This window comes from Ranitomeya imitator, chromosome 4 (genome assembly GCF_032444005.1).
Source record: "Ranitomeya imitator isolate aRanImi1 chromosome 4, aRanImi1.pri, whole genome shotgun sequence".
Classification (NCBI taxonomy): domain Eukaryota; kingdom Metazoa; phylum Chordata; class Amphibia; order Anura; family Dendrobatidae; genus Ranitomeya; species Ranitomeya imitator.
Genome location: NC_091285.1, coordinates 504,742,745 through 504,760,301, shown reverse-complemented (window position 1 = coordinate 504,760,301; position 17,557 = coordinate 504,742,745). Strand labels below are relative to the sequence as shown.

General features: G+C 40.8%; 1 protein-coding gene across 2 annotated transcripts in view; it reads left to right on the top strand.

Moving 5' to 3' along the window:
* The window catches only part of FBN1 (fibrillin 1), a 440,189-nt gene that overhangs the window by 351,548 nt on the left and 71,084 nt on the right, over positions 1 to 17,557 (top strand). For both annotated transcript variants that reach the window (XM_069766028.1, XM_069766029.1), the window contains 6 exons: positions 5,079 to 5,150; positions 5,236 to 5,361; positions 10,887 to 11,009; positions 14,044 to 14,169; positions 15,091 to 15,207; positions 15,565 to 15,693. In XM_069766028.1, the coding sequence (XP_069622129.1) occupies positions 5,079 to 5,150; positions 5,236 to 5,361; positions 10,887 to 11,009; positions 14,044 to 14,169; positions 15,091 to 15,207; positions 15,565 to 15,693 (693 nt within the window). The remainder of the gene's footprint in view (positions 1 to 5,078; positions 5,151 to 5,235; positions 5,362 to 10,886; positions 11,010 to 14,043; positions 14,170 to 15,090; positions 15,208 to 15,564; positions 15,694 to 17,557) is intronic.

Sequence of the window (17,557 nt, the reverse complement as noted above, 5' to 3'; positions counted from 1 at the left end):
GCCCTCTGTGTCTGTACTGTTACATACTTAGGCAGTTAACTGGTTCATTCAGCTTTACATGAACACCCGATCCTTACACTATGGCTGGTCCGAACAACGAAAGCAATTGTTACCATCCACCTCTCGTGTCTCCCTTTTTCCTATAAATTGTAAGCTTGCGAGCAGGGCCCTCACTCCTATTGGTATCTATTTTGAACTGTGATTTTTGTTATGCTGTAATGTCTATAGTCTGTACAAATCCCCTCTATAATTTGTAAAGCGCTGCGGAATATGTTGGCGCTATATAAATAAAATTATTATTATGTGCCCACTTAACATTGAATAATGTTCTGAGTCCCCCCCCCCTGTACAGTTCCCCTATACACAGTGTTATGCTCTCTTATACACAACATGATGCCTCCTCACTATAATGTACCTCCACACAGTATATTAGTAGCCCCCAAACTGTTTGATGGCCCCTTCACTGTAATCCCCTCACTGTATGATGGCCCCCTATATAGCCTCCATATAGTATAATGTGCCAGATAGTCCTCAATATAGTATAATGCACTCCCCATAAGCCTGTATAGTATAATGCACTCCCCATAAGCCTGTAGAGTATAATGCTCTCCCCATAGGCCTGTATAGTATAATGTTCTCCCCCTAGGCCTGTATAGTATAATGTACTCCCCATAGGCCTGTATAGCATAATGCACCCCAATAGGCAGCCTGTATAGTATGATACACCCCCATTAGGCAGTCTGTATAGTATAGTGCACCCCCATTAGGCAGCCTGTATAGTATAATGCACCCCCATTAGGCAGCCAGTACTGTGTAATGCACCCCCATTAGGCAGCCAATATAGTATAATGCACCCCTATTAGGCAGCCAGTACTGTGTAATGCACCCCCATTAGGCAACCAGTACAATATAATGCACCCCCATTATGCAATTTGTATAGTGTAATGCAGCCCCATTAGGCAGCCTGTATAGTATAATGCATCCCAATAAAATAAATAAATCCAATACTCACCTCTCTTCCTCCTTGTTCTCGCGGTGCTCCAAGCTCCAGCTCATCTCCAGACCACAGGTGCCGTGTACTGACTTCATTGCGCCTGCTGTCAGTGTTGGCATCGGTGACGTCAGACGCTGACAGGAGGATGATAGGAGAAGGAGTGTAGCACTCTTTCTATCATCATGCGGTCAGCTGTATCTGCATTTAGCTGATAAATCTGACCCTGTAATGACGAATGAGGGGCCCACTGCTGGCACTGGGTCCCCCACCGCCTGCTCAGGGGCTCCATAGAGGCCGGGCAGCAGAGCAAGGTGATTGATTCCCCTTGCTCTGCCGCAGAATGTAATTGTATCGGCGCAGCTCTGGGTGGGCCCCTCAGAGCGCGGGGCCCGGGGCCACCATCCCCTCTGCCCCCCTGGTAGCTACGCTACTGATTCAGAGGTAAAATGTACGAACAAAATAAGACATTACCGAGTAACAGATAGTTCAACATACACCAAGACAAGTTAGGGACCTGCTCTCAAGCATACAATCTATGAAGAAATAGGGGGAAACCAACAGGGGAAAAAAAAGTGCTTGTCATGTAAGGTCCAACCATCCATATAATAAATGGGGGCATTAAAATACGGCTGAAAGGACGAGTCACCATCCAGTCTCTGTACAAGTACAGATACAAAGTGTATCTGCATAGCAGGGAGAACAGGAAATAGATTAGTCAGGTGAGGCTAATCTAAAGTGATGCTAGTCTAAAGAAATGTTTTTTGGTGCATGCCTAAAACTGTGGATACTGGGGCAGTGCATTCCAGAAAACTGGTGCATCACGAGAGAAGTCCTGGAGATGGGAGTGGAAGGTTCGGATTATAGAGGATGTTAGTTTTCGTCTTTGATAATTTTTTTAAATCATGTATTTTTTATTAAAGCATATACACGCTATTAACACAGTCTCATACAATGTTAAGACAAGTACATTGAATACATGACTTGTTAATACATTTTCATTTTACTAAACAACTCCCTTACCCCCTAACCAACCCCTCCTCCCCCCAATCCCTTGCCCTTTATCCAATAAAACCATCTAACAACATCACCTCTTGAGAAAAGATATCAAGCTTTGCAAAAACATACCTGTACATGTATGAGTCCCCTGATAATCAACTAAACGACATCCATTCTACTTTGCAGTAACTCAGCAGACGCCACGCCTGGGGAATCCATCCATCCGCCCAACACATTTTCAAATTTTGTATTATGACCTCTCTTGCTGTATATATTCCTTTCCATAAGTACAAAAAAAGGATCTTGTTGATAAATTCCTTTTTCCCTGGCGGTTTTTCATCCAACCAAAGCATCGCAATAAGCTTTCTTGCAGCATACAACAATCTTGTGATAGTCAGCCTTCCACATTCATCCGTAGCAATATCATCCATACAGCCCAAAGGGCAAGTCAGTGGGTTACGCACCACATCTACTCCTGTCACCTCCTGGATCAAGTTAAGGACCTTCACCACACCTGGGGCATTTTGAGTCACCTCTCAGTCCTGCCTTCATCATCCATACCGGGGTCCTATACATCAGGTATAGCTGCAACACACTCTTAGCCTCACTCAGGGAAGCCCTGGGGATATAATGAAGTATGGACTCCCACTGGGACTCCGACAAGGGTCCCACATCCGCCACCCATTTCTCCTTAATCCTTAATGGATGCTTCAATAAAAAAGTATCCATCAAACCCCTGTACATCAAGGTAATGAACCCCCTCGTACTCCTCCGAGGCCCAATAAGGTTTACCATGCTATCTAACTGCAGAATCACGTGCGATCCCTCATTTTGACAGCTTAGGGTGTGTCTCAACTGCAGGTACTGAAATAACATCTTCTGGGATAAAGAAAACTCAGTCCTAAGTGTCTCAAATGTTTTAATAACATCCCCATCAAGCAACTGAGACACGAACCAAATGCCAATGCGCCTCCACTGACTGAACCCCCGCAATCTCATAAGCTCTGATGGTCTAGGATCAAACCAAATTGGCATATAGCTCGTAAATTCCGTTACTCCCCTCCATTGCTTAATTTTCTGCCAGACTTTCCCCAGCATAGCTATTGTTGGGAATTTTGGGGGGTTAATTCTGAATCTACCTGCTTCAAGACCGGCTAACAATGGGCCCTTCCCCACCGCATGTTCAATGATTATTCCCGCTGAAGAGCTTTGTTCTGGTTCTCCCCAACCGACCATATGTTGACATTGGGATGCTATATAGTAGATCCATGGATTAGGGACTGCCAGACCACCCTCATCCTTTGCCCTTTGCAGATGTTCCAATTTAATGCGTACCTGTCCACCCTTCCAAATTAAGTAGCTAAATAGAGTATTGATTCTATAAAAGTTACTCTGAGGCAACCACACTGGAGCATTATGCATTATGTAAAGGAGCTGAGGCATAAGTATCATTTTGATTAAATTGGCTCTACCTGTGACTGACAGAATTAGCTTCTTCCGGGCCCCAATCTTCTGCTGGAATTCCCAAGCAAAGGAGTCAGGTTGAGCCACACATAGTGTAATAGATAATCCGGAAAGAGCCCCAAATTTAGTAATACTATTGATAACGGCCCCCAGAGACTACTGCGAATTTTCCAAGAACAATAACATGTCGCGTACATGGCTATCTTTTCTTCATAGTTTCCAAACTGAAAACCCTTTACGTCCCTATTTCTCCGTATCGCTGCCGCCAAAGGCTCAACAGCAATTGCACACAGCAGAGGAGACAAGGGGCACCCCTACCATGTTCCCCTATATAAAGGGAAATCCCCCGACAAGAGCCCATTTACCCGTATCTGAGCTCTTGGAGATGCATACATCAGCTGCACCCATCTTATAAATCTCTCCCCAAAACCCATAGCCTTCATGAACACCCACAAATACCACCACTCCACACTATCAAATGCCTTAGCAGCGTCTAAAGACACCACAACCCTCCGAACCATATTATCCACCTTTACCTGCTTATTGAGAAACAATCTTCTAAGATTACACGCTGTTCGTCTTAGATCATGAGCGGGACAGAGAGTTGGATTGGGTGGTAGACAGAGATGAGACAAGATGTAGAGTGATGCAAAACTGTGGAACGCTTAGTGGGTGAGAGTGATACGTTTACATTGTACTCTGTAGCGGAAGGGCAACCAGTGCAATGACTGGCAAAGGGTGGTGGCATCAGTGTAGGAGTTGAATAGAAATATGATCCCGGTTGCTGCATTCAGGATGTGCTGGAGAGGGGAGAGTTCAGTAAGAGGGAGATGAATCACAGCAACAGTAAGAGTTCTTGCAGAGTCAAAGGTAAGGAAAGGTCACATTCTAGAGATATTTTTGAGGTGTAGGTGAGATGAAGGAACAAACGACTGCATATAGGAATTGAACTAAAAATCTGAATCATATATAACATCAAGTCAGCAGGCATGCTGCTTGGGAGTTATGAGAGACCCACACACGGAAATGGCAATGTTGGGTTTAAGTAGGTTAGTAGAGGAAGGAAACACAAGGAGGGCAGTTTTTGACAGATTCAGTTTTAGACAGAGGGAAGACATAGCCAGGTTAGCCAGTTTTGGCTTCTTCTTCGCCTCCAAGCTTCTCTTTATGGTAATACTTTTTTATTTCCCTCATGCATTTTTATTTCCCACTTGCATTCATATCATTATTACTCAATTAATATACATAAACCATTGTCAATAAAAACATTTTCGAGGCACAAAAATTCGAATAGAAACAAATTCCCCTAACTTTATTAAAAACATCACAGTTACATGAACTCAAGTCCCATATGAACTCAGCAAACACAAATTGTATACCTACTACATAGTTGCCTTATTTAAAGCCAGGGAGGAATGGGAGGAATTCTAGGAAAATTAGATTTTGCCTACTACTGCGTCACTAAAGATGGTGGACACAGGTGTCCAAAGTATCATTACTTCTCTGCAAGGTAATACTGCCACTTACTAATCTAAAAAGAATGTTATGTACATGTTCAGTCATTTTTAGAACACCAATATACCTTTTATTATTCCCATATGCTATTTCTTGTTTTTCCATGCAGATGACTTTGCGGCGCTGTGTGGAAGTGCTCGTCCAGGTTTCGTCATTGATATCTACACAGGACAACCAATTGGTAGGCTTAATACAAATTTTCTACTTTATTATGTAGCATATGCCCATATTACTGAAGACATGAATCTACTCTTTGTCTCCTTCAGATATTGATGAATGCAGAGAAATTCCTGGAGTTTGTGAGAATGGAATCTGTATAAACATGATTGGGAGCTTCCGTTGTGAATGTCCAATGGGATTTTTCTATAATGACAAACTGCTTGTCTGTGAAGGTAAGCAAGAAGCTAATATAGCTGGTAAGAACCACCACTAAGTCCTTGTCATATGTGTAAACCTTGAGAGCCCCAATACACTCACCAGTCACAACCTGAATAAATATTTCTTACTTTTTCTCTAGATAGTTGCTCTTGTCGGAATGTGTTATTAAACAAGGTGTCATTTTAGAGCGCCTCATTGGAAAAAATTTTTTGAAAATGTATAGTGGAAAAATGGATGACTTCATTTTATTCAGTTCAACAAAGACATAAAAGTACACAATTTAGATCTTGTTCACAATTCATTTTCCGTAAAGAGTCCGACTCTTCCTAAATTACATCTGCTCTATCTATGCCCTTGACACATATTATACAACATGATGGCTTTGGGGAAACATTGCGCTTACTTAGGCTACAATCTGTAAGTTCCTATCTGTACCACATCAACAAGACTTCAACTGAAAACATCTGAAACTTAAAACTCAAGTATTCAACAAGGTAAATAAACGAGCAGCATATTTGCCAATCCGTAAACACGGCGGAGGCTTACAGGGGGTAATAGTGCCATTCATAAAGTTTCTATGCAGACAGAGAAGCAGTCACGGAGAAGAGAAAATGGTAAATTCTCTAACTGAGAAAGCAAACAGAACTCCAAAGGAGGATAGACAGGATACTTAGCCGATCTACTGCTGTAGGCTTCATTTATGCTTTAGAATATAGTACATATTCCATTTTCATGAAGAACACAGCCTATAGCTCTACCTCTGCATTACTAGCTCTGCTTCTGAATCAACGGCTCTGTGTTTCACTCATTGTGTTGTAGTTTAGAGAATTTTCCAAGATCATTTGCTGGTTAATTGAGTTGTTTAAAAATCAAATATATTGTTATACATATTAGCTTTCACACTGAAGGCATCAAAACTGTGAATTAACACATGTGGAATTATATACTTAATGAAAAAGTTTGAAACAACTGAAAATATGTCTTATATTCTAGGTTCTTCAAAGTAGCCATATTTTGCTTTGATGACTGCTTTGCACACTCTTGGCATTCTCTTGATGAGCTTCAAGAGGTAGTCACCGGAAATAGTTTTCCAACAATCTGGAAGGAGTTCCCAGAGATGCTTAGCACTTGTTGGCCCTTTTGTCTTCACTCTGCGGTCCAGCTCACTCCAAACCATCTCGATTGGGTTCAGGTCTGGTGACTATGGAGGCCAGGTCATCTGGCATAGCACCCCATCACTCTTTTTCTTGGTCAAATAACCCTTATACAGCCTGGAGGTGTGTTTGGGGTCATTGTCCTGTTGAAAAATAAATGATGGTCCAACTTAACGCAAACCGGATGGAATAGCATGCCGCTGCAAGATGCTGTAGTAGCCATGCTGGTTCAGTATGCCTTCAATTTTGAATAAATCCCCAACAGTGTCACCAGCAAAGCACCCCCACACCATCACACTTCCTCCTCCATGCTTCACGGTGGGAACCAGGCATGTAGAGTCCATCCGTTCACCTTTTCTGCGTCGCACAAAGACACGGTGGTTGGAACCAAAGATCTCAAATTTGGACTCATCAGACCAAAGCACAGATTTCCACTGGTCTGATGTCCATTCCTTGTGTTCTTTAGCCCAAATAAGTCTCTTCTGCTTGTTGCCTGTCCTTAGCAGTGGTTTCCTAGCAGCTATTTTACCATGAAGGCCTGCTGCACAAAGTCTCCTCTTAACAATTGTTGTAGAGATGTGTCTGCTGCTAGAACTCTGTGTGGCATTGACCTGGTCTCTAATCTGAGCTGCTGTTAACCTACGATTTCTGAGGCTGGTGACTCGGATAAACTTATCCTCAGAAGCAGAGGTGACTCTTGGTCTTCCTTTCCTGGGGCGGTCCTCATGTGAGCCAGTATCTTTGTAGCATTTGATGGTTTTTGCCACTGCACTTGGGGACACTTTCAAAGTTTTCCCAATTTTTTGGACTGACTGACCTTTATTTCTTAAAGTAATGATGGCCACTCGTTTTTCATTACTTACTGTAGCTGCTTTTTTCTTGCCATAATACAAATTCTAAAGTCTATTCAGTAGGACTATCAGCTGTGTATCCACCAGATTTCTGCGCAACACAACTGATTGTCCCAACCCCATTTATAAGGCAAGAAATCCCACTTATTAAACCTGACAGGGCACACCTGTGAAGTGAAAACCATTCCCGGTGACTACCTCTTGAAGCTCATCAAGAGAATGGCAAGAGTGTGCAAAGCAGTCATCAAAGCAAAAGGTAGCTACTTTGAAGAACCTAGAATATAAGACATAATTTCAGTTGTTTCACACTTTTTTGTTAAGTATATAATTCCACATGTGTTAATTCATAGTTTTGATGCCTTCAGTGTGAATTTACAATTTTCATAGTCATGAAAATACAGAAAAATCTTTAAATAAGAAGGTGTGTCCAAACTTTTGGTCTGTATTGTACATTCCCCTGTAGCGTTCTAGATCCTATAAAGACATATGTGTTCACTCATCTTCCCCAAATCCAGTAAAAAAAGAAAAAATATACCGTACATAAAATAAATAAATTTCACAGAAGACATGGCAGTGAGATAATTTTCTAAGCAATACTTTTAAATAGTAGTCATACAGTTACAAAGTAACAAGTATCACTGTATTGTTACTGAACAATTCCACTGTACTAAAACTAGTATACCAAAAATAAATAAAATAAAAGGGATAAAAATTGCCACACAGTGACCATATATTATCACCACATAGTGTCTGAGTAGCATCTTGTTACTGAACAAAATCCACTATGACTGTAATGTTCTCGATTCTTTACTAATATGTTCCCCATCCTGTACTAATGTCCTCTTCTGGCCTCTATTCTGTGGTAATGTCCCTCATCCTGGCCATTATTTTATAATAATGACCCCTGCCCTGGCCCCAATCCTGTAATAATGGCCCCCATACTGGCCCCTAACCTATATTAATGGGCACCTATCCTGTAATAATCTTCCCCATCCTTGCTGTTACCCTGTAATAATTTCCTCTTCCGGCCTCTATCCTGTAACAAAGTCCCCTATCCTGGCTATTTTCATGTAATAATGTCCCCTGCCCTGGCCACTATCCTGTAATAATTGCCCCATACTTCCCCCTAACCATATTAATAGGCCTCTATCCTATAATAATGTCCTCCATCCTGACCATTATCCTGTAATAATGTCCACTGCCTTGGCCTCTATCTTGTAATAATGTCCCACATTCTGGTCCCTATCCAGTAATAATGGACCCATTTTTCTCCCTATCCTGTAATAATAGCCCCCAAACCAGATCCAAACCCAATTTATTGAGCCCGTACCCTGTAATAATGGGCCCATGCTGAAATAATGGCCTCTATCCTGTAATAATGTTCCCCATCCTGCTTCTTATCAGGTAATGATCAAAATAGACAAAAATGTGTTGATCAACCTCCAAATTACGTTGCAAGGAAAACAGTAGTCATATTCACTCTTTCTCTCTGGATCCTTAGAAAACCCAGTGATTCCATCCCTTCATACTGTATACTGGTATAAGTGGATATTCTGCATTTTTTTCATCCCAAAAATTTATTACACACATGTCCTATTAATAGCATGACGGGGAATACATTACCCGAAACGTTGATATACTTCACTTTTCGGTGTAATAACTTTTCTTGGATATATGGGTAGAAAATTAAGAACATTCAAAAACATTCAGTTTTTTGCCAATTCTTGGGGTGTTATTCATTTATACAAGATTAATTTTCTCTCTTCCTGACCCCTATCCTGCAACAATACCCCTTATTTTGTAATACTGGCCCCCTTATTGTAAAAATGTCCCCCATCCTGTAATATTGATTCTCTATCCTGTAATATTGTCCCCTGTCCTGTAATATTGTCCCCCATCCTTTAATATTGTCTCCCATCCTGTAATAATGTCCTCCATCCTGGCCCCCAGCCCCCAGCCTGGACCCTATCCTGTAATACTGTAATACCCCGTCTTATAATAATGTGCATCAGTCTGTAATATTGTCACCTATTCTGGCCCCCATCCTGTAATTTTGGCCCTCATCCCTTAATATTGACTGCCACTTTTTAATAATGTTCTCCATCGTGGCCCCCATACTGTAATAATGTCTAGTAATGTCTAGTAATGTCTAATAATATTGTCACCCATCCTGGTGCTCTTCAAATATACATTTAAAAAAAAAACAAAAACACACAATTATTTTACTACACCTCATTTCCGTAACAAACAGCTTCCTCTTCCTCCACATTATCCAGCACTGGGGGTGCAGTGATAAATGGTAGAGATACCACACACCACCTGTAACATGCCTGCTGCCTACCTCTGACAGGCTGATGCCTTGTGTAGCTATTCTGGTGCAGGGAGTCAGTTTCTTTCTTTTACGCCTCCTACACATGCCCGTGTTTCCTGTATGTGTGGTATCCGTGAAAAAAAATTGGATGCTACACAAGCAGTGTCAGACTGAAGAACAATGGGCTCACAAGAGGATTTAATTCTGAAGGCCCACCTTTCTCCCCCACTCAAGAGCACAATAGCAGCTGCAAGGTTTGCACTATGAACACTCCTGAAGGAGAAGTCAGGGCCCACCAGAGAATTCTCCGGTTGTCTGGTGGGTCAGTCCAACCCTTGCCACAAGTACCCATTATTACACAAGGTGCTATGCACATGTCCAAACACCAATACAAAACTATGGGTCCGTGAAAAGCACGTACAGCACACAGATGGCATCAGTGTGCCATCCATGTGCTATTTGTATTCAACATTGCAAAGTATAAGAGAAGCTTCATAATTTCATTTTTTCTTTATCCATATCGGAAAAACACTGATGGTAAAAATGGACACATAGATGACACACTGATAACACAATGACCCAAAACACTGATGACACCTCTGACGTTTTTAATGTACGTGTTTAAAGACGGATGTGTTAAGGAGGCCTTGCAGAGAGCTGATATGCATAGTCATTTTCTATGGAGCATTGCCAGTATTCTTTTAGTCTTCCTAAGGCCTCTTTCACACTTCCGTTGTTTGGCCAACGTCGCAATGCGTCGTTTTGGAGAAAAAACGCATCCTGCAAAGTTGACCGCAGGATGCATTTTTTCTCCATAGACTTGCATTAGCGACGCATTGCGATGTATGGCCACACGTCGCATCGGATGCGTCGTGATTTTGCGGCCCGTCGTGACGAAAAAACATTCAATGTAACATTTTTTCGTCCATCGGAACCGCCATTTCCGACCACGCATGCGCGTCCAGAACTCCGCCTCCCTCCTCCCCGGAACTCATAATGGGCAGCGGATGCGTCTGAAAACTGCATCCGCTGCCCACGTTGTGCACTATTTGCACAACGTCCGTCGGTACGTCGGGCCGACGGTTTGCGACGGCTCCATACTGACGGAAATGTGAAAGAGGCCTAAGATATTGTCTCCCTAAAAGAATGTTGTTTTTTTTCAATACTAAAGATTTCCTTAACTTATTTTAATGTATAAGTGACTGATTTCCTTGTTTTTCCAGATATTGATGAATGCCACAATGGGCCAGTATGTCAAAGAAATGCCGACTGCATTAACACCCCAGGGAGCTACCGCTGTGACTGCAAGCCTGGCTACAAGTTCACTTCTACAGGACAATGTGTCGGTGAGATATGATGTAACATCTGCTTCACATCTCTCATGGGATGAATTCTCGTTAATACACCCAATTGATTTAGTATGTGAAATATTAAATGATGGTGATGGGACAAGTTAATGGTTATCTACTGTATTTGCCAGTAGTATGTTATCCTGGATAATGTCACAGTGTAACTATATGTATGTACTGACAACATGTTTTACGTGGTGGTGTTACAGAGCATGTTAGTACCATAAACTAGCGAGCTGCTGATCACTATGAGAAACTCATCATCAGTACTTGATATACACTGAGTGTGCATTTTACATTATTAACTTAGCATTCTGAAAAAGCATTTTGGCATTTATGGTATTAGGTTTATATTGTAAGGACTTCTCAATAGTATTCATCTGACTGTATAGTTACAAGGTGAAAAAGAAGAGTAAAACAAATTTCGCCTGTTTAGAAGTGAATAACATTGTAAGTTGCTGACTGCCTGGCATCATCATGAGAAGCAAGTGCTCTCTTGGCACAGCTATGACAGAACTTCTAGCACCGCTTTACTGAGAGAAGACTTGCTGATGATGCCAAATGCCACCACCAACAGTTAAGAAGTAACTAGGAAAAAAATTCTACTATGTTATTTCTTCGTGGCATTCATCTCTAAAACATTATTTATAGGACAGAATAGCCCTGTAATATGCTTTTTTACTGTGATACTCTACTTCGGGCCCCCACAACTCTATCATACGGAGGCAGTACCTGCTGCCATACCGGCTTTATGCACACAACCTTGCCGTTTGCAGGAGGCATTTGTTGAACAGATAAACTAATGACCTTTACTGTGCAGGTTTCCAATTATCCCTGCTGTTGCAAAATTCTTTTTTAAATGTCAGAAATAAAAATGATAGAAATATTTTTCCTTTAAGATTTATTACAAGAACACACGGAATTGGTCTTGCTTTTTTAGATGGTATGGTTTTTATTAAGTAGCAAGACCTGGGCAAAAGTAAACCCTCAGAAATGTTGTCATGAGTTCTTGATTTATTATTGTTTTGGGTCATGTGTTCTTTCACACCAAACACACAAGCACAGAAATAATCCCAAAACATGATTCTCTTTGGCATCAGTCTACTTTTACCCAGCCAGAAGACCATTTCTCTTCACCCAAACACTGTTGAAATGTTGAGAGCTTTTCCCAAGTCTCTGACTCTATGACTCAGTAATAGTTGGATTCGTGTATTAAAATTGTTCTTTGAACCAAGAACAGAAGAGTTTTTGTGAACTGTAAATGATGGAGATACTAAATTTCACTTTCTTCTCCAAGTTTGTCAAAACCAGTCTATAGTTTTTCTCCAGGTCCCTCTCCTGATGAGGAAGCCTATTTTTCTTGCACTTTCTCCATTTCTATAATGAAAACCATTTGTATGTAGGGTGTTGATATATAGTGGCTTGGAAGTCCTCTGGGGTGGTTGTACAAAGATGTTTATAATTTCCCTCACAGCCACTATTGTAACTCACCCAGTGGAACAGGAAAACTGTTTGAATATCAGATATGCAGAACAATATTGGTGATCACATTGGCAATTCATTCACCTTCCTGCTATTCTCCACATGTTCATTTGATAAGCGCTAAGGGAACCAACCTGGCTAGCTATTGCAGGCAGTGTTTTTCGCAGGAAATACCTGATATAAAGACCATCATAATACCGCGGGTACATACAAGGGTGAATTTATGCTTAAAAAATATATAGAAAACTAGTGTTTTTAACAGTTTAAGGTATAACCAAAAGCCTAAAAAACAACAACAAAAAAAGAACATATTGTTCTGTCTTGGTGGCAAAACTGAAGGGCTTCACCTGTGCTATGGAACCCCTCTGTTATACTTGCCTCTGGCTATAACTATTACAATGGAGATGGGTCTCCAAACTATTTATACAAATCTACAAAAATAAAAAGTAATAGAAACAAATCCAAACATTACAAAATGTGCAAGAGACGAGAGCGAACCCAAATACTCAGATTACCAGAGTGTTTTCATGATGAGCAGAAAAAAAGCAACTTTTCATCTACCATAGTTATAAATCACTGCAAAACAACATAATCATTTTTATAGATGCTTTTAAAAATGAGGGGTCACTGCCGATTAAAGTAACACTCCAGGCAAAATGAATACACAGTCTTGTGTAAGGCCTGGGAGCAGCGGTGCACAATCCTTGAGAATACACTGCTCTTTTGTACCTTCCTTTTGGAATAAATGGTCCCACTCAATATTGCATTTTCGCGTTTTTTGTTTTTTTCTATTCTTTGCATGTTTTTTATTTCCGCCTAATTCTTCTTTTAGCTTCCAAACGTTTCCATCTGGTTCATCAGTTTTTACAACATTTGGCACACATATATTCCAATTATCACCTGGAGTGATTTTATGTATCCCTGAAATTTTGGCAAATGTTTTGCAAAACTTGGGAATTTTGCACGAAAAGTTTGTAAAAAAGTTTGAAGACAAAATTCATAAAATCTTGTGCGCGAATGATTTTGAAGAATTTTTCACAAAAAATGGCAATGAATACCACAAGAAAAAAAAAGAAACGTGACTTAAAAAAAAGCAAACAACGAATTACATGCAAAGCTTTTTGCTTTGAATATTCCTTTAAAAGTTTTTTTGGGGGGTACTAGTGAAATGTGTGCAGGCAGGAAGCAGTATTTTTGCAGGTATTCCTATATCATATAAATGTAGTCGATGAACGTTGTATTGCTTTATCCTGTTTTATCAGTATGGAGTTATTGAGATTCAGTGCATTCTCCATTGAGACTGGCACGCAAAACACCAATCTTGATGAAGCACCCCTTAAGTGTTTAATCCAGTGATCAGCACTTCTACTGTCATTACCAAAGGTTTATGACACTGTAAACATGACATCCAGCGACCAATCCAACCAGTCTGTGTCATGTCTGATGATAAGTGTTGTAGAATTGCTGTTGTTCTCTGTTTTGCACAAGTCTCTGTGTTCTGTTTAATACTTCCCTGTTTATCTGACTGTTTCTTTTTATCTCTATAAAGATCGGAACGAGTGTCAAGAAAATCCGAACCTCTGCAGCCATGGAGAATGTCATGATAAGACTGGAGGATATTACTGTGTTTGTCATAATGGATTTAAAACCAATGAAGATCAGACCATGTGCCTAGGTGGGTTGTTCACGTTTTTGTGTAAATGTGAAGAATAACCTAATAACACATATTTGTGTATAGAAGGGGAGACTTATTTAATGATACCTATCATCAAATGAATGATCTGCAAAGCCCACCATACACATGAGACGGCTATCAGCCATTGATGGTTTGGCTGATTGTTCTGACGGCAGTCATCTCAGCCGGTTCTCCCATACAGAGGGGCACTCATTTGGCCAAGTACTCCTGTGTTCTCTATGAGAGACATGGCAGTGGTTTATCTCTGAAAGAACAAAAAGATCGGCATTCCAAAATTGAACATCCGTATTCTTAGGGTTCATACTCACTTGCGTGAAATACAGCCGAGTCTCGCATGGTTACACCCGGCTCTGCCGCCGGCACTTGGGAGCAGAGCGTGCAGCTACATGTATTGCTATGTGGCCGCACGCTCCGCTCTGGAGTCCCGGTAGCAGAGCCGGGTTTTAACTTGCGAGACTCGGCCGTATTTCACGCAAGTGAGTATTAGCCCTTAACTTCTCCAACTATCATCTGTCTAGAGCCCTCATACACATTAGACAATCTGCTGAACAGGATGACGAGGAACTATGCTGAGAACGATGATGTTTTGTGCAGCATAAAAGATCATTTCACCTGACGAACAAGTGTTCTTCTTGTTCATTGGGTGATCATCATTCTGTTTACACTGCAAGATTAAACAGAAATAAGCATGTTCCTAGAAACGTTTGTTCACGATAATCTGGAAAGTAAGGGTTCGGCTTGCAAGATACGTAATTGCCTTCCTGTTCTATGGTCGATCATCATTGGTTTAAATTTTTAAATGAATAAATAATAATATATGTTCTTAATATACGGTAATAGAATGTAATATTGTAGACAGTGTTATTAAGAAATCTTTAAAAAAAAATTTTGTTGTTGCAGATATTAATGAGTGTGAACGAGATCCATGTGGTAATGGAACATGCAGGAACACAGTTGGCTCTTACAACTGTCGCTGTTTTGATGGCTTCATTCTGTCCCACAATAATGACTGCATAGGTAAGATGAGCGTTAATGGGTTAAATAGCAGCTAGAATAATTCTTGGGTCCTCAAAGGAAAAGCTCCCCTGTTTGGTCCAGTCTAGTCAGTATTTTGTTTTCGCCTACACAAAACTCCATAAAGTATTTTCACTTTGAAGACGATCGAAATATTTGGAAATGATCCAGTAAATTGTTTTTGGATGATATAATCCTCCTAATACTAATCATTGTGACAAATAGCCTTAAATTCTGTTGGATCTATTCGTAAATGAATGTAGCTTCCTTCTTTTTGTCTACATAATTGTGGTAGGTTCAGCACTATAGCGATTGCTTCTTCTAACGCTGTACCCTGTATTTATATTGTATTTTTTATAGATATTGATGAATGCACTACTCTGAATGGTCAGTTATGCAGAAATGGACAGTGCGTTAACTCCATTGGGTCTTTCCAGTGCATATGTAATGAAGGATATGAGATGGCAGGTGATGGAAGAACATGTCTCGGTAAATATCAGCGTTTCATCAAACATGAAAAATAGGACAGTAACACAAACTGAATCCATTTATTGCGGACTGATAAAAAAAAATCAGGTATAACTCATCTATGGATACATTCCTTATAATCAAAAAGTTCTGCATTCCTATATTCCCTAAGATAAACTCATTTGTAGTTATATTTCTTATAGGATTGTCTGAGATGGACAAACCATTTCCAGATTTCCCCCAATAACAGTAGTGGCTGGTCCAACAATTAGAGTTTAAGCTGTAGCTGAGAGCAACACTTGGCACTGGCATTGGTTCTGAAGGACAGGAGATATCCACTGATTTCAGTGTGAATGCAGTGCATGATAAAACCTTGGTAATGAGGCAATCATATATAACCTCAACCTAAAAATGCTTTGTAAGGGTATGTGTACACATTGAGTGATTGGATGTAGAATTTTCTGCACCACATCTGCATTTCTTGGTAGGAAATTGCAGCGAACAATGTGCACGTTTTTGACTAGTTTTTACATGCATTTTTCACCTGCGCTTTTGTTCAGCAATGATGGCTATTTGTAGCTTATAAAGCTAGCTGAAAAATGAAGAAAGAAAATTTATATAAAGAGATAGATAGAGTAGCCAGCAAAGGTAAAGCAGACAGCTGAGAGCTGATATTATCAGGCTGGGAAGGTCCATGGTTATTGGGCCCTTCTCAGCCTAAAAATACCAGCCTGCAGTTACCCCAGAAGGTCTGTATACAGTTCGGTGCCGTGGGCGCCTGTACCACCTTAGAATACTTGGATGTGGTAACGGCTTACCAAACCTTTGGCACCTGCACTCCTGTAGGAATCACAACTGCTGTGTTGGCTCTACCCAGATTTCTAGCTCTGGTCTGTGGTCAACCTCACACAGCCAGCCACACAGAACCTCTAGCTCTGCTGCACATAAAACTAACACTGACACACCCAACCCTTACCTGCAGGTTTAAATGTGAATCGTGACCATGGGCCACTTGCAAGACCTGGACTGGGGGAGGAAAGATCTGTCCTACTACCTTCCTACCAATTTTTCCAAAAATAAAAGTCCATATCAGGTCATCTATATAGGGATATTTACATACATATATATATATATATATATATACACATATATATTTATGTGTGTATGTATCTATATATACACACACACACATACTCACATATACCCGTATTTTTCGGACTATAAGACGCACCGGACTATAAGGCGCACCCAGGTTTTAGAGGTATAAAATAGGGAAAAAACATATTTGAAGCAAAAAAATGTGGTAAAATATTTAATAACATACTATTATATATAATAACACCACATATAATAGTATGTTATTATGTTGGAAGCTGCGGGACCAGTGTGGTGTCTGTACAGTACTATATGAAGATGCTGGAGGGTGAGTATAAGAATGGGGGCACATGGCTTATATTTAAAGCACCACTCCAGCACTGCAAAATAACACTGGAGTGCTGCTTTAAAATCCAATGGGAGAACTATAACTCCCAGCATGTCCTGCAGATCCTATGACATGCTGGGAGTTATAGTTCACTAAAGAAGTGGCAGAGTGCTTTATTGTGTTTTGGAAAGACTAACCTCTTAATTGTGGCAGCCAGCCACACTGTGGTGAGGTAAAAGCATCCCATGACTGCACACAGAGCCCTCCCTCTTGTTGCCTTTCCACAGCACAGCCAGCAGATTCTAGTGTTGGAGTCTGAAGGACCTGTGATGATGTCAAGAAGAGGGAGGGCTCTGTTCTGCCATGTGATGCTCCAGCCCGCCCACTTCTGACATCATCACAGGTCCTCCTTGTGCACACTGCACAGCACTCAGCTCTGATTCCAGGCAGCAGGGACATCCT